The 24141-nt window shown below is 41.9% G+C and overlaps 1 protein-coding gene across 4 annotated transcripts in view; it reads right to left on the reverse strand.

The window, feature by feature from the left end:
- LOC140735369 (tektin-3-like) overlaps positions 1–24141 on the reverse strand; it is a 116844-nt gene that overhangs the window by 11628 nt on the left and 81075 nt on the right. For all 4 annotated transcript variants that reach the window (XM_073060344.1, XM_073060342.1, XM_073060345.1 and 1 more), the window contains exon 7: positions 6702–6856. In XM_073060344.1, coding sequence (XP_072916445.1) covers positions 6702–6856 — 155 coding nt within the window. The remainder of the gene's footprint in view (positions 1–6701; positions 6857–24141) is intronic.

Here is a 24141-nt window from a genome sequence, read left to right on the forward strand (position 1 = left end):
TACATCCATTTCATTTAGGCTACATGTGCGTATTATTTTACCTGATGAATCAAACTTGATATTCATTCTAATAAGGCGCAAAATGCATGGGTATTTTAGAATAATTTTTCCAATATAATTCAATTTTTTTGGTTTTTCTTTAATCCAAATCAGACGTGGAGAGATGTTTCATTCATCAGACAAATAAACCAAAAGAAATGCAGAAGAAGCTTACCAAAAGATTATCAGAGCAGAACACAGACATACGAGGTACTGCAGATGCTGGACATCTAGAGCAATACACACAATCTGCTGGAGGAACTCAGCAGGTCAGGCAGCTTCAATGGATGGGAATAAACAGTCGATGCTTTGGGCCGAGACCCTTCATCAGGACTGCTGAGCAGAATTCTTTAAGGAAACATGAAGAATAATATGGAGTCATTTTTCCCACCTCAGGTTTTAGATGGGAACCCTAAGACACAGGAACAGAATTAGGCCATTCGGCCCTTCAAGTCTGCCCTGCCATTCCATCATGACTGATTTATTTTTCATCTCAAACCCATTGACACTGTTACTAATTAAGAACTTACTAACTTCTGCTTTAAATACGCCCAGTTACTTGGCCTCTGTGGCAGTGCACAAGAAACCTGTTTGCTATTAGCTAGGGCAGTTAAAATGGCATATGGCGTGCTTATGGTAGCATAGTGGTTAGCACAACACTTTACAGTACAGGCAACCCAGGTTCAATTCCCGTCCCTGTCCTATAAGGAGTTTGTACATTCTCACTGTGGCCACGCGGGTTTCCTCCAGATGCTCTGGTTTCCTCCCACAGTCCAAAGACGTACCAGTTGTTAGGTTAATTAGTCATTATAAATTGTCCCATGATTAAGTTAGGCTGTGGTTCGAAGGGCCAACTCCACGGTGTATCGCAATAAATAAATAAATAGTGGTATAGAATGTAGAAACTGGGACACAGACTACTCTGCAGATGCTGGAAATATTGAGCAACACACATAAAAACCCAGGAGGAACTCAGCTGGTCAGGCATCATCCATGGAGGGAAATAACCAGCTGATATTTTGGGATGAGACCCTTCATTAGGAATGAGAAGCTGGGACATTATGTTGCAATGTCACAAACCACTGGCTAGACCTCACTTGAAGTATTGTGTGCATTCCTGGTGGCTATGCTATAGAGTGAGTTCAGAGGAGATTCACCAAGATGCTGACTGGATGGGTTGGCTTTTATTATGAGGAGAGACTGCATGGGATGGTTTGTTTTCCTTTGAGTGAAGGAGACTAACGGGTAACTTGATGGACCTATACAAAATTGTAAGAGGATGTATATTTTTATATAAACTGTATCTTTTATTATAATTAGACTCTTTATCCCATGGTAGTCATATCAAAGAGAGAAGATGAGAGGAAGGAATTTTAACAGGGATTTGAGGGGAAAAGCTGTCTTTGGGTCGTAAGTCTGAACCTCACAAGTGAGAGTGATGACAATTCAGAAGATAAAGAGTTCTAATTTACAAAAGTTTGAATCGGTTTTGCAGACCAAGTTCAAAGCAAATTTATTATCGAAGTACGTATATATTACCATATGCTACCTTGAGACTCAATTTCCTGCAGACACTACAGGAAAATAAAGAAATACGATAGAATTTATGAAAAGCTATAGATGCTGTAAATAAAGGCTGACAAACAACCAATGTGCAAAAGACCAGGGCTGGGCTGTTCGCAGTTCAGTAAAGAGCATTATGAGGTGGAAGCAGCACAAGGCTTATGCTTCAGCTTGTCGGAATGTGTCTGAAATATTTGGAAGGCTCAGTTATTCAAGAGTTCATCAGATTCTCAGGGAACTAGAAACTTAATTTCTGTTAATTTAATTGAATAGAGGCCAAATTTTATCTTCACTTCTGTTCAGCTCCAGGGAGCTTTATCCATCCACCCCCCCCCCCCCCCAATTAGATCAATGAACACACTCAAGTGTACTTCAGGGGCCTTAAATTGTTTTGGGAAGTCAAACACTGTGAAAGGCAATGTAGAAATGTTGGTCTTTTTTCATTCTCATTTAGCCACATTACTTGTTATTCCAATTCCATTATGCACTCGGGATTGCAGTGCAGAAAGGGAACTAATATGTACATATCGAAGATTAAGACAGGGTTAATGTAAGCAGGCTTTTCCCACTGGGAGTGGGTGAGACTAGATCTAGAGGTCATAGTTCAAGGGTGAAAGGTAAGATATTTAAGCGAATCTTGAGGGGAGATTTCTTCATTTAGAGGGCGGTGTGAGTGTGGAATGAGCTGCCAGAGGAAGTGGAAGATGGGGGTCTGATTTCAACATTTAAGAGAAGTTTGGATAAGTACGTGGAGGTCCATGGTCCAGATGTGAGTCGATGGGTCTAGGCAGAATAACCATTTGGCATGGACTAGATGGGCTGAAAGGCCTGTTTCTGTATTGTAGTTTTCTGTGACTATTAATTTCAGCCTATTATTATCTGAGCGGTGGGGTGGAGATATGTCTCCACCATAGGAGGTGTAAGGCGTTCCTTCCCTCCACAAGCCTGCAGGTCACTCTTGGGCAAGGTGTCGCACCTGCTTAGCCCCCAATCAGGGTCACGTGAAGCCATGGTCATATGAGCTGCTGGTGCATATCACAAGTCCTGATGCCAAGCAACAACTGATAATGGCTGGGTGGTCACCCAGTTTGTAAGACACTGCCCAGAAGACGGCAATGGCAAACCAGTTCTGTAGAAAAACTTGCCAAGATCATGGTCGTGAGACCATGATCGCCCACATAATACTACACGGCACATAATGATGATGATGATTAACCATCTTCTTTCCACGAGGCACATAGATTTGAGGTGCCTCTGGTGCACAACTGGTCTCACAGTCTACCAACAATAATCAAACGAGGCGAACAGAACTAACTCACTGCAGTACTACAAATGACCATAAGGCACTTTCGGTCTACATTGCTCTGTTACGCAATACTTGACAAGACCAAGGGAGGTCTCCACATTCAGGAGTCCTTCCCCTGTAGATTGGGGGGCTGGGGTAGAAGGTGTTGCAAAGAGCAGTGCCTGGCAACAGGCTTTTGAGTCGGTTCACTGACTGACCAGCCACCTGTCCTCTCTGTGACCAGGAGAAGTCAATGTACCTTGTGTATATGGAATGTGAGAGGTTGCCGTTTCTTTCTCGTTGCAGAGGCTTTCAGAACCGCCGGGACACAAATCCAGTGCCATCTCTCCACAACAAAAGGTTAGGCAGAAAATAAATCTTCATAAGCAATCTCATCATCTCTGACCTAACAACTTGGCTTCAACTCGTGATACAGCACGCAGACAAACCAAAACAGTGTAAACAAGGACAAGTCATGACCAGAGTGGCCACCTGAATCAAGGTTGGCACCTTGAAGCTTCTGGGCAGAGCTACTAGACAGCAACTTCTTCAAGCTCAATTGCAGAAACAGCTTGTTTCTAACTTTAATGTCTCTCTTTTTCCTTTTCAAGGTGGATGGGGTTCTATCGAAGACCCTGACCTAGAGCTGCACTCAAAGTTTCTTCCAGTCAATAAAAGCCGATATCTCGCCTCACATCTCAGAGAGTTATTGATGGTGCATCAGGGGTTCTAATATTTTTACTGTCACTTGTTCTTTGGGGTACTTTTCTGTTTCATGGATGTCTGTGAAGAGCAAGAATTTCAGGTTGTATATTGTATACATTCTCTGATATTAAACAGAACTAATGAACTATTGATTATGGAACTGATCAAACCATTGGGCATATAACAATACCCTTTCCTTGACATAACAGATATCTTGGGGTTAAACTTTCTCTCTGACAAGATGCTAAACTGGTTCAGGGATTTCAATTTAAAATGAATGACAATTTCTGCTCCTAATGAAATACCAAACAAGTAGATTTGTTTGTTTATCAGGATACAACGTGGAATCGGCCTTTCTGACCCTTCAAGCCGTATCGCCCAGCAATACCCCAATTTAACCCTAGCCTAACCAGGGGACAATTTGCAATGACCAATTAACCTCCCAACGGGTATGTCCTTGGACTGTGAGAGGAAACTGGAAAATCCATATCGCAGACTATGCAGAGTAACTGGTGTGCTTTTTCCTTAGCCCACATCAGAGAATCACAGTCTGAAAGTTTCATTTGAAATCAATGTCCATTGAATACTGCAGACAAAAGTAAAGATTCAACAGCTTTAAAGTAGGATATTGGTTGCAATATTAGAAAGTGCAGAGAATGATGTAGGATAAAAGAAGAAAGAATATCTCTGTGAAGAGGCAACGTAGTCAGAGAAAGAAGATGATAACAGAGGTAAGTTGTTCTTACACTTTGATAAAATTGTAGCCTTTTTCCTCAGTGCTCAATTAATTATGAAAATCAATAGTGGTAATACTCAGGAAACATTACAAATCTTCTTTTGCTGTCAGAACTTGAGCTCGTTCAATAGCAGAAAGGTTCAATAGGTTACAAGCAAACATGAGGAAACCTGCAGATGCTGGAAATTCAAACAACAACACACACAAAATGCTGGTGGAACACAGCAGGCCAGGCAGCATCTATAAGGTCCTGACAAAGGGTCTCGGCCCGAAACGTCGACAGTGCTTCTCCTTATAGATGCTGCCTGGCCTGCTGTGTTCCACCAGCATTTTGTGTGTTTTGTTTATAGGTTACAAATCCATTTCACATTTGCTTACTCAAGTAAGTGTGTGGCCAAACTCGAAACTCCAGACTTGCCTCTTAATTGCAAATACTTTGCAACACACCAATTGTCCATTTTATTTAAAATCACAAATGGAGTGAGTTAGGAATTAGGCCAGTATTTGGCAGCGAACACTGCTGGTGGATTAACCTGCGCTTTCCACCAGGTTTCAGCTCTTCGTCTTTAAAATACCCTTCTCAAATTGATGGAAGTGCATTTTAGCACATTGAAGGTATTTTGTCATTGATGTCCAGATTCACCAAGGAACAAACCCTGAATTATGGAAAGTGGACCACATTTTTTAGGGTCTCACGGTAAACGTTTATTGTCAGAAGGCAGAGTGGTGCAGGAAGGTTGGTCGAGGATATTGATCTAGCGGACTTTATCCCAAGGCCCATCATTGATCTTTTGGTGATCTGCGAGTCCTGGGGTCAATGCCAAAGATCGAGGCCTGAGGATTAAATCAGTGGTCTGGAATTCGAGGCTTTGTTGGCAGAGCCTGGGTATACGAGTTGGCCAGGGAAGTCGAAAACTCAATGTCTGTGAGTTCGAGTCTGCTGGAGGCTGAAGATGACCTGTCCTGGGGTTGAAGGATCGTGTATGTCTGCGGCCTTGTTTTGTTGCTTGCTGTGTCCTGTGTTGTTCTGCCGAGCATTGTGGGCATGCTATGTTGGTGCCAGAATGTGCAGCACCACTAGCAGGCTGTCTACAGCACGTCCTCGGGTGTGTTGGGCGTTAATGCAAATGATACATTTCGCTGTGAATGTGATAAATAAATCTGAATCTTGAATTTTGCTTTATTGAACAAGCCAATGGTGTCTTACAGCATGGCCTCCGAGCACATACAGGCAGAAGCTTACTCTGCACTACACAGCATGAGTGTTGAGATTCAGATGACCTGGGTTCTGAAATAAAACCCCAATGGTTGAACACCCCTCCTGCAGGAAGCCTGTAAGGGCTTCATACAAGCTGCAACAATACAGCAAGGAAGAATGAGGAAAGGGTTGCTACAGTGACGCAGCCACTTTTAACATTAGGAGCTCAAGAAGGACTGGCTGCAGCTTTTGGGAGACTCCCTTCAGAAATAAATCTGAAGCCGCATCAGCCTGCCTGGTGCCCAGACCAGCCGATGTCCAGAACAAATGGCTGAAATCATGGTCAACTCACCAGGTTCGACAGATACCTTCAGATTCTTTTAGTCTTGTGGTGCTTGGCTAACTGGTGTAGTTGTGAATTTATTTTGTTATAAACTACATCAACTTCCTTGCCATTACTCCACTGAATGGATAAAAATCTTTGTAGTTAGTTCTCTGGAGTAAAAGAACGGGGTACAGTAGCTGGGAAGAGAAAGAAAGGTGCCATACTGGCCACACTTACTGTTGGGGGATATTGAGTTCTAACTGAGAAGACATGGTAACCATTGCGGGACACTGAAAGTAAGTTTTTGACTGCAGTACCAGACCTTGTTGACACTGCGTACATCATTACAAATGAAGAATGGTGCTTCAAGGGTGTTGAAACAGATCCCAGCCAGAAAAATATTTGCACCAGAAATTCTGCGTATGTTAGAAATCCAAAGCAACATACATAAAATGCTGGAGGAACTCAGTCGATCAGGCAGCATCCAAGGCCGACGTTTCTGGTCAAGACCCTTCTTCAGGACAATCCTGAAGTCCTGAGTCCTGAAGAAGGGTGTTAGTCCGAAGTGTCGACTGTTTGTCTATTTCCATAGATGCTACCTGATCTGCTGAGCTCCTCCAGCATTTTGTGTGTTGCAGAAAATGATCTCATGGAATTCAAATAAGAACAGGCAGCATTGGGAGACCTGACTGGGAAAGTCTATCAGAACAGTATACAAAGGAGGACAGAAAGTGTTAAGTCGTATGAGAAGACAGTTATGAATGCTGACTGTCAATTGTCTAATGGCTGATATGACTGGAACAGCCTTTGAATAATAAGGAAAATGCAGATTGCTGGTTAGAAGTCTCACCTGTGCTGAGGCTGATCACAACACAGCTCCATGTTGGGCCTCTTGATTCTCTCCTCCAAACGGGTCTGCGCCACCTTCATGGGCGCTTCCTTTTGCCTAATGGCCATCTTCAGCTCCTCAATGGTGCATTCCATTTGGAATATCTCTTGCAGAACCTGGAGAACAAAGCAGAGATCATGTCCCATACCATCCGGCCGCTTTCTACCAAGAAACAGATACTGTCATGGTGGTAGGTAATCCATTTCAGCAGAGAATTAGTCCGGCAACCTCTATAACTCCAATACAACCACCATTTTCTTTACTTCTGTGCAATAGCAGATTTAAACTGTAGGCACCAGTCTTATCATTTGTGTATTCAAGATGCCACTTCAAGTACTTAAACACAAAATTTGGTCCATCCAGTGCAGGAGTGAGGGATTGTACCCACTTGTTCCTTCATGTGAACATGGAACCTCTATCCTGGATTTGCCTTTGGCTTATATTTATTCTGATCCAATGTTACGAAGATCAGAAGCAAGTGGAGGGATTTGTAATTTTCAAAAGTGCTACAATTCATAGGAATGGGGGTGGTATAGTAGTGTAGTGGCCAGCAAAATGCTTTACAGCACCAGCAATCTGGCTTCAATTTCCACCGCTGTCTGTAAGGAGTTTGTACATGGACATCCTACAGGTATTCCGGTTCCCTCATGCATTTCAAAGGCATGGAAGGGTTCATTGGTCACATGGGTGCAACTGGGCAACGCAGGCTCATTGGGCCAGAAACCTTGCTGTGTCTCTAAATAAAAAAATAAAAATAATGGGTGTATTTAATGGTACAGCCCTTGAGATGTTCTCAGAAGCCATGAATAGTGTTTTCAAAGTGCCATTTCTATTAGTTTATGTTTTTTGGAGCTGTGGCAAAATGTCAGTAGTTATGATGTACACTGTATTATCTAAGTACAACAATATCCTGCTAATACTTGTCTGATAAACATAGAGAAAATCTTCAGGAAAGTGTGCCACTGTTAAACTACTACTGGACTTCAGCAAATTGACATCAATTTTCCTTCACTTGTCTCCTGAGGCATATTTTACTGTGGCGTGCAACACATATGAGCCGTGGATGAAAGCCTGTCAGTTTAGTTCTCAATTCCAAACACATTTTCAGTGACAGGTCAGGTGGTAATAGTCACCACATTGTGTCTTCAGCTAGTATTTCATTTACCTTTCATTTAAGGTCAGCGAATTGACATAATTATGGATTACAAGTTCAGCTGCACTAGGCTGGCTACTGGCCAATGCTGGCCATTTCTCTATTTTATAAACTGCATGCTTGTTGAAATGAAGTTTAAATAAACGTGCAGCAACCTGATAAGAAATATGAGTGAGGAATCCTAGCCTGTTATGTACTTTGATAATAAAGTTAGTTTGAACTTTGAACTTTGTTGGAGATAACTTGGGTTTAGCCAGTTCTTCTTAGATTCGTTTCTAAGTTGGCCATGCTCATTGCCCAGTCACTTTTAAACCTCCCTAAGGTTAGCTTCCAAACCTCTGCTGGACACCTTCATACAAATGAACTAAATTTCCATTTATGTAACATGTCTACCACATCAAATAGAATGCAGGAATTCAAAGTCAAAGTATATTTATTATCAAAGTACGTGTACGTCACTGTATACTACCTGAGATTCATTTTCTTGCAGGCATTTACAGGAAAATAAAGAAATACAATTCATGAAAAAAATGCATAAACAGACTGACAAACAACTGTGCAAAAGAAGACAAATTGGGCAAATAAATAAATAAAACTGGAAACACGAGTTGTACAGCCCTTGAAAGAGAATCTACAAACCCCATTTCCAGAAAAGTTGGGATATTTTCCAAAATGCAATAAAAACAAAAATCTGTGATATGTTAATTCACCTGAACCTTTATTTAACTGACAAAAGTACAAAGAAAAGATTTTCAATAGTTTTACTGACCAACTTAATTGTATTTTGTAAATATACACAAATTTAGAATTTGATGGCTGCAACACACTCAACAAAAGTTGGGACAGAGGCATGTTTACCATTGTGTTACATCACCTTTCCTTTTAATAACACTTTTTAATCGTTTTGGAACTGAGGATACTAATTGTAGTAGATATGCAATTGGAAATTTTGTCCATTCTTGCTTGATATAAGACTTCAGCTGCTCAACAGTCCGTGGTCTCCGTTGTCTGATTCTCCTCTTCATGATGCGCCATACATTTTCAATAGGAGATAGATCTGGACTGGTAGCAGGCCAGTCAAGCACACGCACTCTGTGTCTACAAAGCCACGCTGTTGTAGCCCGTGCAGAATGTGGTCTGGCATTGTCCTGCTGAAATAAGCATGGACGTCCCGGGAAGAGACGTCGCCTTGATGGCAACATATGTCTCTCTAAAATCCTAATTTACACCTCAGAGTCAATGGTACCTTCACATACATGCAACTCACCCATGCCGTGGGCACTGATGCACCCCCATACCATCACAGATGCTGGCTTTTGCACCTTTCGCTGATAACAATCAGGATGGTCATTTTCATCTTTGGCACGGAGAACTCGATGCCTGTTTTTTCCAAAAACTAGCTGAAATGTGGACTCATCTGACCACAGCACATGGTTCCACAGTCTTTCGGTCCATCTGAGATGAGCTCGGGCCTAGAGAACTTGCCGGCGTTTCTGCATAGAGTTGATGTATGGCTTCCTCCTTGCGTAATACAGTTTCAAGTTGCATTTCTGGATGCAGCAACGGACTGTGTTAAGTGACAATGGTTTTCCGAAGTACTCCTGAGCCCAGGTGGCTATAATTGTCACAGTAGCATGACAGCTTCTTAGGCAGTGCCGCCTGAGGGCTCGAAGATCACGCGCATGCAACAGTGGTTTCCGACCTTGCCCTTTACGCACTGAGATGTCTCTGAATTCTCTGAATCTTTTCACAATATTATGTACTGTAGATGTTGAAAGACCTAAATTCTCTGCAATCTTGCGTTGGGAAATGTTCCTTTTGAACTGACTAACAATTCTCTCACGAATTTTGGCACAAAGGTGTGAGCCACGACCCATCCTTGCTTGCAAAGACTGAGCCTTTGATGGACGCTACTTTTATACCCAGTCATGATACCTCACCTGCTACCAATTAGCCTGCTTAATGTGGAGTCTTCCAAACCAGTGTTACTTGAATATTCTGCGCACTTTTCAATCTTATTTTAACTCTGTCCCAATTTTTGTTGAGTGTGTTGCAGCCATCAAATTCTAAATTTGTGTATATTTACAAAATACAATTAAGTTGGTCAGTAAAACTATTGAAAATCTTTTCTTTGTACTTTTGTCAGTTAAATAAAGGTTCAGGTGAATTAACATATCACAGATTTTTGTTTTTATTGCATTTTGGAAAATATCCCAACTTTTCTGGAAATGGGGTTTGTAGGCTGTGGAGTTAGTTCAGAGTTGAAATGAGTGAAGTTAGAACATAGAGATAGGAGCAGGAGTCGGCCATCTGGCCTGTCGAGCCTGCTTCGCTATTCAATAAGATCATGGCTGATCTGACCATGGACTCATCTTCACCTACCTGCCTTTTCCCCATAAACCTTACTTCTCCTACCCACACTGGTCCAGGTGCTTGATGGTTGTCAGGTAATAACTGTTGCTGAACTTGGTGGCGTGGGACCCAAGTCTCCTGTAGCTGCTGCCCAATGGTACGAGTGAGAAGAGAGCATGCCCTGGATGGTGGAAATCCTTGATGATGGACGCTGCTTCCTTCTGGCATTGCTCCTTGTAAATGTGTAAACTTCTACCCAAAAAGTCAACAATTCAAGATGCTGCCTGAGCTGCTGATAATTCCAAAAGATTGTTTGTTGCAAACAGAATGCAATGCTTTTTTGCAAGGCGATTAGCAAATGGAAATGAACCAAGAGCCACAGACGTAGACATTGAGCCAGATTGATTTGGACACCTACAGTACCTCATGCCCCCTTTCCCTGCGGTGTTGCTGGCTGCAGTAAACTTCACTCCTGCAGCCATACAACACAACAGAGTGGTCCATGGCAGAGGTGAGTCCTTGGGGAGTGGACTTTGTGGTTGAGAACAGTCAACTGTGGAGGAGAATGGTCTAAAGTGATAGAGCAGATGGAAAAAACTATAAATTCAAAACATAATATAATTGCCAGGAAAAGATGTGAGCCCAGGAGATAACTTCATTTTTACTGTAAGCGAGGCTCACACATATCACACATCTGTCACTCGTAACATGTCACATAACTGCACCTATACAATAGGCAAAGTGTCGCAGGCAAGCTTCGCTGGAAGATGTGGATCATAGTGTGTGAGCTCAGTGTCTGATGTCACCATTTCCATTGTCTTTTGGAAAGCCACCTCACACTGCTTTCTCCATTGCCATTTCTTCCCGATCTGCAGTAATGAGTTCAAGGGGTGGAGCAGAACAAGTAGGTTTGGCAGGAACCAGTTATAGTGATTGACAAACTCAAAAAAGGACCGCAACTCTGACACCTATAGTGTCCTATAGTCTTGGGGCATCCACCACTGCTTGACTTTTCTCAGCACACTTGTGTAATCCTTGTGGATCAGTAGTGTGACCACAGTAAGTGATGGTTGGTTTAAAGAATGCCTCCGTCTCCGCCATATCTACTCTCAGGAGAGGGGTTTCATTCGAGAATGAAAGAGATATCCTCCTTCTTCAAAGAAAGGGGCTTCCCTTCCTCCACCATCAACACTGTCCTCAACCACATTTCTTCCATTTCGTGCACATCTGCCCTCACCTCATCCTCCTACCACCCCACCAGGGATAGGGTTCCTCTTGTCCTCACCTACCACCCCACCAGACTCTACGTCCACCACATAATTCTCCGAAACTTCCGCCACCTTTAGTGGGATCCCACCATCAAGCACAGCTTTCAGCAGGGATCCCTTGTTCATTATGCAACTCCCTTGTCCATTAATCCCTCCTTACTGATATCCCTCCAGGCACTTATCCTTGCAAGCAGAACAAGTGCTACACCTGCCTCTACACCTCCCCCTTCTCTACCATTCAGGGCTCCAAACAGTCTTTCCAGGTGAGGCGACACCACCTGTGAGACTTTTGGGGCCATATACTGTTTCCAGTGCTCCCGGTGTGGTTTCCTGTACATCGGTGAGACCTGACGCAGATTAGGAGACCACTTCGCCGAGCACCTATGCTCTGTCTGCCAGATAAAGTGGGATCCAGTGGCCACACATTTTAATTCCACTTTCCATTCCCATTCCAACATGTCAGTCCATGGCCTCCTCTACTGACGCAATGAGGCCACACTCAGGTTGGAGGAGCAACATCATTAGTGGTGTTGCTAATGGGCTCCACTCAAACCTTGGAATGAATTTGTTCAACCTCCATGCAATATAATTCACTGGCTACTTTATCACAGGTGTTAAAAGGAACCAGAAGGCTTTGCAAAACATGGGTGTGCCTCTTTGATTTAACACTATTTTACCCTTAATATGTTTGAGTTTTCCAATACCATCCTTGAACACTGCTGTGGCATCATCCAGTATCTTTCTTAATTCACTTTCAGTTGACTCTACTGCAGAGGATGTTGCATACAAATTGTGGATGGATCTCCAATCAGGTTGCAAATATCTCAGTCAATCACACCCCCACAATGCTGGCCCTCCTGTTTTTACCACATATGAGCCCAATGTGGCTTATTGATGGCTGGATTTCACTGCTATGAATGTCATTCCCACAGGAGTTATCTTTTCCCCAGTACAAACTCTTAGTTTGATATCCGCAGTCTTTAGTTTAATACCTTTGAAATGCTGTTCAAACTAATTTCGTGGAATGACTGAAACAACCAAACCAGAGTCTAATTCCATTTTAATTAATTTGCTGTTCATTACTGGTGTAAGCCATATTGCTTGTCTATTGTTAGTTTTCACATTGTAAAACTAAGGCTAACCAGTCCTGTGTCACTCTCATCACTCTCAGATTTTTTATCAACAGCATACAGATTAGTGCTCTTTTTAAAACTACATCTTGGCTTTTTATCTTTAACTCTTCCCTGTGCGGCCCATTTACTTTTGTCTGACCGACATGCTCTTTGTATGTGTCCTGCTTTGCTGCATTTTCTCTGAGTTTCACTTTTAAACCTGTATTGGTCTGTGTAGGCGAACCCTTGCCACAACACAATTTGTTCAGCCAGGCAGGTTTCTGTTTAGATACTGCAATTTTGTTCACACCCTCTTTCATTCCTGATTGCAACTCATTTGTGTCTCCGTCTGCTGTTTCTATTGATACAGCAATTTCAATTGCTCTTTTAAATGTAAGTTGTGCTTCACTTAGGAGACATTTTTGAATGCTTTCTTGTAAGATTCCACATACTAAAGAATCTCTCAACATATCATTAAACCCATCATTGAACTGACAATGCTCAGAAAACCTCTTCTATTCAGCCACGTCCACTGAAACAGATTCCCTTTCCTTTGATTCCACTTATGAAACCTGAAGTGTTCTGCAATCAACAATTGTTTCAGTTGTGCATTAATGCATTCCTGCATTACTTTCACAAAATCAACAAAGCTCTTTTCGGCTGGTTTGGTTTGAGCAGTCAAACTTTGAAGCAAACTGTGTGCCTTTAAATCCACTGCGCTCAGCAAAATTGATACTTGTTTCTCATTGCCTATTCCACCTGCTTTAAAATACTGCTCAATCCGTTCAGTATATAAAATCCAGTTTTTTGTTGTGTAATCAAACATGCTTATCTTTCCATTTCTGCTCTTTCTTTATGATTATTATCACCCAGTACTCACTGTTTATGAACTCGTGAATTCTTCCATTTTCTGCTTCGAAGAAAATAACCTGCTGGGCGTTGCCTATTTTTGAAACTCAAAAGTCTCGCTGCACTTCCATGGGTAGGTAGTCCTCTTGGATTCATTTAAAAAATACTTCATCACCACTGTTAAGTTTTGTAAGGAAACGATGGGAGGCTAGGAGGTAACTCGTGTACGTCCGTTTTTACTTTAAGTGAGGTGCCCATGTTTCACATGATAGCATCATGACATATGCAATTCATATATTTTTACATATAACCATAAAGAGTTTTTTAACAAATAAAGAGTGCTTAATCAACAGCATACTTACAATATTACTCAAATATTTCTGAAAAAATAAGTACACAACATTAGGGAGTATCTTAAGGGAAGAAAAAAAAGTAAAGTTTAAGGAGAAAATTCCAATACTTTGTGCAGAGACTTTTAAGAACAGCTGAAGTAAAAAAGAATTAATTTTAACACCTTTAAATTAAAAATACACTTGAAGAGTTTCAGCCCGAAACATCAACTATACACTTTTCCATAGATGCTGCCTGGCCTGCTGAGTTCCTCCAGTATTTTGAGTGTGTTGCTTGTATTTCCAGCAGATTTTATCTTGTTAGTGATTGACTTAAAATCAGTTCGATTAGTATATTAGAATAATTTACCTTCATCTACCATTTATATTCCACATTGCAGAAGAATGGAGTTGGGTTTGATGCACTAGGCATAACAAGCTAAGAGTACAGGGTTTAGAAATCAAGTGTACATAGCTCCTCAGCTTGGCAAGACCGAATCCCGCCACTGCAGTTGGTGCCAAGACCAGAGCGGGAGCTCGGATGCACTGGGAACTGAACTTCAATGCACTCTGTCCTTCCATCCTCCAATGCACAGCATGCTGAGCCATTAAACACAGTCAGCCAGATGTCCTCTCCGCAACCCTCAGCCAAAGACGTTAGGCATGATGGTAGGTCAAAGAGGTTGATTTTAGGAAGTGGCATAGAGGATGGAAGATGTGGCAAGATTCAGGGAGAGATAAGACCCCAGACTGTGGCTGGTGAAGACTTTGCCAATGATAATAAAGTGATTAAGGTCATGAATACTCAGAACTTCAGGAAAGAAGTAACACTGACATCACAAAAACGCCAGAGGAACTCTGCAGGCTAGGCAGCATCTATGAAAAAGAGTAAAGAGTTGAAGTCTCGGGCCGAGATCCTACATCAGGACTCATGAAGGGTTTCAGCCCGAAACATCAACTGTTTACTAATTTCCATAGATGCTGTCTGGCCTGCTGAGTTCTGCCAGCATTTTGTGTGTGTTATTTTGATTTCCAGCATCTGCAGATTTTCTCGTTTGTAATACTGAGATCACCATGGGTTGTAAGTCAGGTGGTGATCACAGAGGTGGGGAAGGACTAGATCAAGGTGGAATCTGAGGATACGTTTAAGACTGGGAATTCGATATGGCAAATCAACTATGTGATAAACTATCCTAACTGATTGCATCATGGACTATGGAAACACTGGGAAAAGTCTACAGAAAATGGTGGATTCTGCACAGACCATCAGCACATCCCACCATTGAGCACATCTGCACGGAGCACTGCCTCAAGAATGCAGCTTCCAGCATCAAGGACCCTCACAATCCAGAACATGTTCTCTTCTCACCACTACCATTGGACCACTGGGGAGGAGGTAAAGGAGTCTTAGATCCCACACCACCAGGTTCAGGAACCATCAGGCTCCTGAACCAAATTGGACAACTTCACTCATCTCAAATCTGAACTGATTCTACAACCTACAGACTTACTTTCAAGGACACTAAAACCAGGTCCTCACAATAACATTTTTATTTGCACAACATGTCTACTTTTGCACGTTAGTTATTCATCAGATTTCATTTAGATAGATAGATAGATACTTTATTCATCCCCATGGGGAAATTCAACATTTTTTCCAATGTCCCATACACTTGTTGTAGCAAAAACTCATTACATACAATACTTAACTCAGTAATAATATGATATGCATCTAAATCACTAACTCAAAAAAGCATTAATAATAGCTTTAAAAAAAGTTCTTAAGTCCTGGCAGTTGAATTGTAAAGCCTAATGGCATTGGGGAGTATTGACCTCTTCATCCTGTCTGAGAAGCATTGCATCGACAGTAACCTGTCACTGAAACTGCTTCTCTGTCTCTGGATGGTGCTATGTAGAGGATGTTCAGGGTTTTCCATAATTGACCGTAGCCTACTCAGCGCCCTTCGCTCAGCTACCGATGTTAAACTCTCCAGTACTTTGCCTACGACAGAGCCCGCCCTCCTTACCAGCTTATTAAGACGTGAGGCGTCCTTCTTCTTAATGCTTCCTCCCCAACACGCCACCACAAAGAAGAGGGCGCTCTCAACAACTGACCTATAGAACATCTGTTTATGTATAGTTTTTCATAAATTCTATTTTAATTCTTTGTTTTTCTCTAAACGCCGGCAAGAAAATTAATCTCAAGGTAGTACTGATTATGGTAACATATACATGCTTTGATAATAAATTCTACTTTGGTTTTACTGACCCCACAAACAGAAAAAGACATGTTTACTTCCTGCTACTATCTACCCTTCTGCTATTCCAGCAACAGCAAGGTTAACTTTTTTTTTTAGTGTTGGATTACATAAGCACCACACCTGAAGCTGCACAGGAAATACTTGATTTCTCTGCCTTTGTGAAAAAGCCCAGAGAATACAAATACAAAGGCTACTGAATCTTTCCTCAGCAACACGCACAAAAGACTGGAGGAACGCAACAGGTCAGAGAGCGTCTATGAAAAAGAGTGAACAGTCAACATTTTGGACTAAAGAACGGATTCAGCCCGAAACATCAACGGTTTTCACTTTTCCATAGATGCTGCCTGGCCTGCTGCGTTCCTCCAGCATTTTGTGTAAGTTGCTTTGGATTTCCGGCATCTGCAGATTTTCTCTTGTTTGTAAATCTCTCCTCATCCCTTTTTCTTCTCACCACTATAGAGTTCAACAATTAACTGGGTTTAAACTCAATATAGCCCCAATTTCATATAGTCAGCCCCACTATACTACACAATAGAATAACTGAGAGAAAGACAAAGAGAACAATAGAAACAGAATTACTCTATTTAACCATGGCCCAGGCCTACTCATAAATTCAGCAGTGTCACTTTTATTTCAGCTGAAGCCCATTTCATTTGTATCCCCAACAGGTCTGGAATTCCTCAGACTTTTAAGACACTTCCAACTGAGCCACAAGAGACTGCAGATGCTGGATTGTGCAGTCTGAGTCCTGGTGCAGTGTTTTGACCCAAAGCAATGGCAATTCCTTGCCCCCAGCAGATGCTGCTCCACCCACCGAGGGGTTGTTTGTTGCTTTACATCTTCAGTGGAGATCAGAAAAAAAGAAATCACAATCTGAAATTTGCTGGCCAACCTTTAACTTTTTCCACTTCAGACTAAAAATGTAATGCCTTTAAATTCTGGGGAAAATCTTAAACACACCAAGGTGCAATTGGGTAGTGGCACGTTGGTCATACCCTAATGATCCAGGTGAACACGACCCAAGTATTTTCTTGGATCCAAGGCCAACTTTTGCCCCTTTGTTTTAGAGAATTAATAGAGGTGGGGAATGCTGGGATTTATCAAACACATGTAACCTAGAGCTAAATATTTAAAAGAATGTCAGAAGAGCTGTTACATTGGAAGAGTGTGATTAAATGGATTGGAGAATTCAAAGAGATATAGAGCACAATAGCACAGAAATAAGCCTTTGGGTAATCCGGTCCATGCCAAACTAGTATACTGCCTCGTCCCATCAACCTGCACCTGGACCATAATCATCCAAAGCCCGCTCACCCATGTACCTATCCAAACTACTTTTAAAAGTTGAAATCAAACCTGCAAATCTCCCAATCATACCTTTATTCCGCTAGAATAGATTTGCACAGATCTGGAAAGTTGCTAATTGAGTTTCTCAATACCAGAAAGATGAAAAGTTTCTTCAAACTCTGCCACACTCCGTGAAACTCTGAAGGTTACACTGTTCCCCATTTGCACCACAGTGATAAGAAAGTCGAGCTTTGCTCTATGTTCTCAATAGATAACTTTGCTGGCCCTCAGAATAACTCTCTCATTCTCCTTAAGATTGGTAAGTACACTGGTATCCTAAGAGATGATTATCCTAACATTGTTTTGTGGGGGTGCTTTTCTTTCACTGGACTAGTCGTTTGCCACATAGCTCCTTAACCACTCAGGTTTCAGCCTCAGTCAGACCCACCAGAAAGAACAAGATTAAAATAACAGAGTTAAGTTCATTCTGGCAACTCCCTGTGGCCAGTTATAGTGTGCAACTGTTGAAAGCTTCTCACCATTCTGTCTGGCTTCTCTCTCATTCACTGAATTATATATATTGTTATTATGGGGATCGGTGGAAGAAAATTCAACAAAACTAAGAAAGTGGTTCCCTTCAGCCATGAGGTGAAAAAATCCCTCTGAAATGTTGGTATTAGGCATAAGGCTTCTTTCATATCCGGAAGCCCACTCAGACGATACATGTAGGAATAAAAGTGATTCCACAGATGCTGGAGATCTTGAGCAACACTCACAAAATGCTGGAGGAAGTCAGCAATCTTATGGAGAGGAACAAACAGTCGACATTTCAGGTTCAGAACCTTCCTCCCTTTCCAGTCCTGATGAAGGGTATCTGCCCGAAATGCTGACTGTTTATTCCACCCCCCCCCCCATAGATGCTACCTGACTTGCTGAGTTCCTCCAGCACTTTGTGCATTTGCACACATAGAAATACATCTCACCTTTCAATGGCAAAGCCTTCACTGAATGGATGAGTCTGGAAATTCACTCTCACAGTAATGGTGAGTTGGAAGCAGATTTATCCCAGACCAGTGTAATATTGTGTAAAAAGAATCTGTTGGGAAATTCAACTCTTGATTTTTTAATCTGGATTTGTTTTGTACCAAGTATTTTTTTATCCAGCATAGTGCTTCTACCATAATCCACTGGCAGTATTACAACAGATAGAATTCGCCTGCAGTGATATTTTTAACTCCAATAGTTTGGAAAAAAACACTAATCCATTTAATTTATTTATTTATTGAGATACAGCGTGGAACAGGCCCTTCGAGCCGTGCTGCCCAGCAAACCCAGCCTTGACAATGACCAACCAACCTTCCGACCGGTCACATCTTTGGACTGTAGGCAGAAACCGGAGCATGTGTAGGAAACCCACACAGTCACGGGAAGAACGTCCAAAGTCCTTGCAAGCAATGCTGGGAATTGAACCCGGGTCGCCTACACTGTAAAGTGTTGTGCTAACCATGATTACCATGCCGCCATACTATGCTACTGTGCCTCCACTGAGTCACGGGGATTAAGCACAGAAACAGGCCCTATGACCCACCACATCCTGGTTACCAGAAATATACTTGCCAAGTCCATTTCTATTCATGTAATGAAGTTGAGGTGAATCCTGTAGAGCAGATACAATCTACCTTGGCAGATTATGGTCTGGGGATAACAATACAACTTTACCTTCAAACATTTTCAATCTTGAGTTGAGCACAAGAACAGAAAGACCACTTTTGCAAGGACAATAACCTTGAATTCTGAAATCTCCAGTGGGGAAAAGGTTTCTTAACTTCCACAGTGCTATGCAAAAGTCTTACACACATATATATAGCTAGGGTGCCTAAGAATTTTGCAGAGTACTGTAGTGATTTTATGTATTGCATGTTACTGCTATCACAAAAAAAAAACAAATTTCATGACATAATGATGATAAATGTGATTCTGATATGGGCCTTTTTTGTGGACTGAGAGTGGGAAGGTGCAGGGAGAGGGGAATCATGGTTGGGAAAAGGGGAAGGGAAAGGGGAAGGAGCTGAAAGCACCAGAGAGACATTGTGTAATAACCAATAAACCAATTGTTTGGAATCAAGTGACCTTGCCTGGTGTCTCAGGCAAGGTCTTGACCCCCTGCCCCGGTACTCCTTCTCTGCCACCTGTCCCACACCCTTCCCGCAGTATTCCACCCTCATCATTCCCAACATCGTTTGCTCCTGCCGGATTTACAAACTCACACTCTGCTCCATGTTGACAAATACAGTACTGTGCAAGAGTCTTTGGCACCCTAGCTATGTATATGTGCCTAAGACTTTTGCACAGTATTGTACTTTGTTTTGCCTTCTAAGTATATAATTCATGAGATAAGCTGAAGAGATCCTGAAGATGCTGGAAATCCAAAGCAACACACACTTATACAATGCTGGAGGAACTCAGCAGGTCAGGCAGCACCAATGGAGAGGAATAAACAGTTGGCATTTCACACCATGCCCTCTCATCAGGACTGGAAAGGGATGTTAAAAAGGTCAGAATAAGCAGCTGTGAGGAGGGAAGAAGTACAAGCCTGCAGGTGATAGGTGACAAATTTTGCAGCTAAAGCCCACAGATTTAAAGGAATTAACCTGCTGAATAGTTGTCACACCCACTCTAAAACAAGAATTGTACCCCTCTGGGCAAATCTCATTTCAGGCAGCATCTTTTCACATTATAAATTACATTTTATTTTGATGTAAGAGGCTACTTGGCACATCTGGATAGTGCTGGCTCTCAGGGTAATTGCACTGTTCCCATTCCCTCAATCTTTACATATGACTGTAACATGCCTCACACTCCTCAATGTTTCTCCTACTGCCCACTTACACTAAAAGTTATTTTGCAGTAATAAATTAATCTACCAACTAACATCTTTAAAATGGGGAAACCATCTTAATGGTCCCAGGGAAAAGATGCAAACTCCAGACAAACAGACTGCAGGGGCCATGAGGCACAGTGTGTGCATGCGTCCTAGAGTGGAGAGCCTTAACAGGGGATGGATTCCCTCAGTGGCAAATGCCGGTGCATGGCCTTGTCTCATGACGGGAGGCTGACGCACGGACAGCCGCTGTGGGGCATTTGACAGATCCGGGTCAGAGTCCAGTGTCATGGGATGCAAGATGACTGGGAACCCTTCACTGCTGCAACCTTCCTCCACTTCCACTGCCGTTGTGATGTGTCAACATCTTCCGCCAGCTCCACCATAGACACTTCTTTACAAGTCAAGTTTATTGTCATTTTAACCATAAACTGCTGGTACAGTACACAGTAAAAACAAAACAACGTTCCTCCAGGACCCTGGTGCTACATGAAACAACACAAAACCACACTAGACTATATGAGACACCACAAGGCTACACTAGACTACATACAACAACATAAAAACTGCACTAGACTACAGACCTGCACAGGACTACATAAAGCGCACAAAACAGTGCAGGGCAGTACAATAATTAATAAACAAGACAATAGGCACAGTACAGGATAAATTTCAATATAATAATAAATGATGTAGATGTCAGTCTAGACTCTGGGTATTGAGGATTCTGATGGCTTGGGGGAAGAAACTGTTGCGCAGTCTGGTCGTGAGAGCCCGAATGCTTCGGTGCCTTTTGCCAGATGGCAGGAGGGAGAAGAGTTTTTGTGAGGGGTGTGTGGGGTCCGTCACAATGCCGTTAGCTTTGCAGGTGCAGCATGTGGTGTAAATTGTGGTGGTTGGATTACTCTTTGTCTGGAGCCTGTCCCTTGATCTTACCACAAAGAAGGAAAATCTGTAGATGCTGGAAGTCAAAGTAATACACACAAAATGCTGGAGGAACTCAGCAGGCCAGGCAGCATCAATGGAAAAGAGTAAACAGTCGATGTTTTGGGACGAGACTCTTCATCAGGGCTCTCAGCTGAAAAGTCGACTGCCTACTCTTTTCCATAGATGCAGCCTGGTCTGCTGAGCCCCTCCTTGAATCTACCACCACGGGTGACCTCCCCCCCCCCCCCCCCGCCCCGTACCAGTATCTAAATTACAGACGGCATCGTGTGAGTTCATCCTAAATTACTATTTCCACTGGGTTGGGGGTTTTATGCAATTGGCAGCTCTATAATTTTGTGCTGATGGGCAAATCTTTCTGCATGATTGAAGGGACAGATATTTGAATGGAAGGTACTGTTTAAGAGGTGGATCAACAAACATCTCTCAGCCAACTTCCCATTCAAATTTGTGAAAAGAAAGAGTCTTTATTCTTCCAAACTTCATTAAACAGGCCACATTATGTTTATTTTGTTTTCTAACTATTATTTACCCACAGACTGAGAACAAAAATGATTGTGGATTAGCTAACAGATTCTAGGAAGTATTGAAATGAACAAACATGAAGGATTATTGATCACATTGTCAAGATTAACTAATGGACTGTGGTGAATAAAGGCACGTGCTATTGTTTCCAATGTCAAAATTAAAACAGGTAAAACATTTGCTAGAAGGAGCCTGTGGGGAACAAATAGTCGTCAGTGATTTGTATGAAAGGAACTTCAGTTTCCAAGACTTCGTTCTAACATTCATTTATCATGTACAATTGATTGTAGTAAGTTTCCTTGGCATCAGAAACAATGCTTGTAACACTTCAAAGCCCAACATGAATAACGTAGCCAATTCTCATAAAACAAGCGATGCTTTGCTGGGAATTAAGTCATGCAGGAGGAACTACATAAAGAGGCTATCAGAATTGTTTTTATACTAAACGAAACAAACAAGCACACACAGTGGCCACTTTATTAGGTATACAAGTCCACCTGTTCATTAATGCCTATACCTAATCAGCCAATCATGTTGCAGCAACTCAATGCATAAAAGCATGCAGACATGGTCAAGAGGCTCAGTTGTTGCTCAGACCAGATATCAGAATGGGGAAGAAATATGATCTCAGTAAATTTTGACCGTGGAATGATTGTTGGTGCCAGACGGGGTGGTTTGAGTTTCTCAGAAACTGTTGATCTCCTTGGATCTTCATGCACAACAGTCTCTAAGTTTACAGACAATGGTGCAATAATCAAAAAAAACATCCAGTGGATGGTAGCTCTGTGGGCGAATACACCTTGTTAATGAGAGAGGTCAAAAGAGAATGGCTAAACCAGTTCAAGCTGACAGGAAGGTGACAGTAACTCAGATACCATGCTTACAACAATGGTGTGCAGAAGAGCACCTCTAACATATCTAATAAAGTCGCTTCTGAGTGTATGTGCTCAGACAGAGAATGCTTCCTCTCTAGTATTGCCAGCTGAAAATAAATTTAGCTGTTTGATCAAATCATCCCAAAAAAATCTGAGATTTGTGCAGAAATAAATGTTGTGAACGGAAATGCCAAAGAGGTGGAAAAATGTCATGACTGGGATTATATCAGTAGGACTGATATAACACAAAATAACAAAGGTGTTTAATAGGATGAATTTTCTACACAATTAGAATCCTTCACTCACAACAAAAGGGCTTATCTGTAGTCTATTTGATTTTTCACGCCCAAGTTTAGCTCTTGCAAGAGCGAGAGCGGGTTTGGTACTGGAATGGGTTGCGACTGAGAGAAGGGTCAAGGTATTCAAGAGAGTGATTGTGCTGAAAAAAAACAGGAAGGAAACCATCAGCTCCGAACAGTTTCAATATAGAGTCATGAGAATTACTCTTTCATTTAAAGGTCCACATCCAGGTTATTTTTATCCTATGCCTTTTCTTTGGTGGTGGATTGTATCAATCCTTTTAAGGACTATCCTAATGCCAGCTATTGCATCCTAATGCAAGCCATTTCAGTTCAGGACTACCAAATATGCAAGTGAATTAAAATGACTTTCAAGGTACTCATTCTAATACCTACACCACTGCCATGGTTTCTGGTTCAGAATGTGTACAGTGTAGTGCCACAATGGTTCAGCTGGGTTCCTAAAGCACAGCTGTAAAACAAGTACAGCATCATCGGACATGTATTCCACAACATGAACTTGGCACTGGGCTGCGAATGACCTTCAGTGTCCCGGGATCAAAAGGTGAAAGTACCATTATGGTGCATTCATCACTACTGTGGTTTACGTTTGCCTGGTCATGTCAGAAGAGCAGAGAAGTTGCTTTACCTCTCCAATGTGCTCAATTTTGAAAGCCATCTAATTTTCAGAATTCCAAACCATTTAAACTTCAGCGTGGAACCAGACAAGGCTGTCCTTTGTGCCCTTTGCTCCTTGATCTGGCCTTAGGACCCTTAGCCATTGCTTTTCGAGAATCTAGTGATATCACTGGTATTTTAAGGAGAGGTACTACCCACAAAGTTTCGCTCTATGCTGATGACCTATTGCTTTTTATTTCTAATGTCGAGACTCCTGTTCTTTCTTTACTGTTTCAGCCAGTTTTCAGGATATAAACTGAACTTACACAAGAGTGAACTTTATCCCTTGAATAAGTTGGTATCAATTAATACTAACCTTCCTTTTAAAAATGTAAGAAATCAGTTTACCTATTTGGATGTAACAATTACTAAGCGTTATAAACACCTACTTGAAGAAAACTTTCTTACCCTACTGAATTATGTAAAAAGGGCACTATCATATTGGTCACCCCTCTCGTTATCGTTGATTGGCCAAATTAATTCTATTAAAATGAATATCTTACCTAAATCTATATACCTTTTTCTGGGCTTAACCATTTTTATTCCTAATCCTTTTTTGATTCTCTTGATTCTATTCTATCTTCTTA

This window comes from Hemitrygon akajei, chromosome 11 (genome assembly GCF_048418815.1).
Source record: "Hemitrygon akajei chromosome 11, sHemAka1.3, whole genome shotgun sequence".
NCBI classification, from domain to species: domain Eukaryota; kingdom Metazoa; phylum Chordata; class Chondrichthyes; order Myliobatiformes; family Dasyatidae; genus Hemitrygon; species Hemitrygon akajei.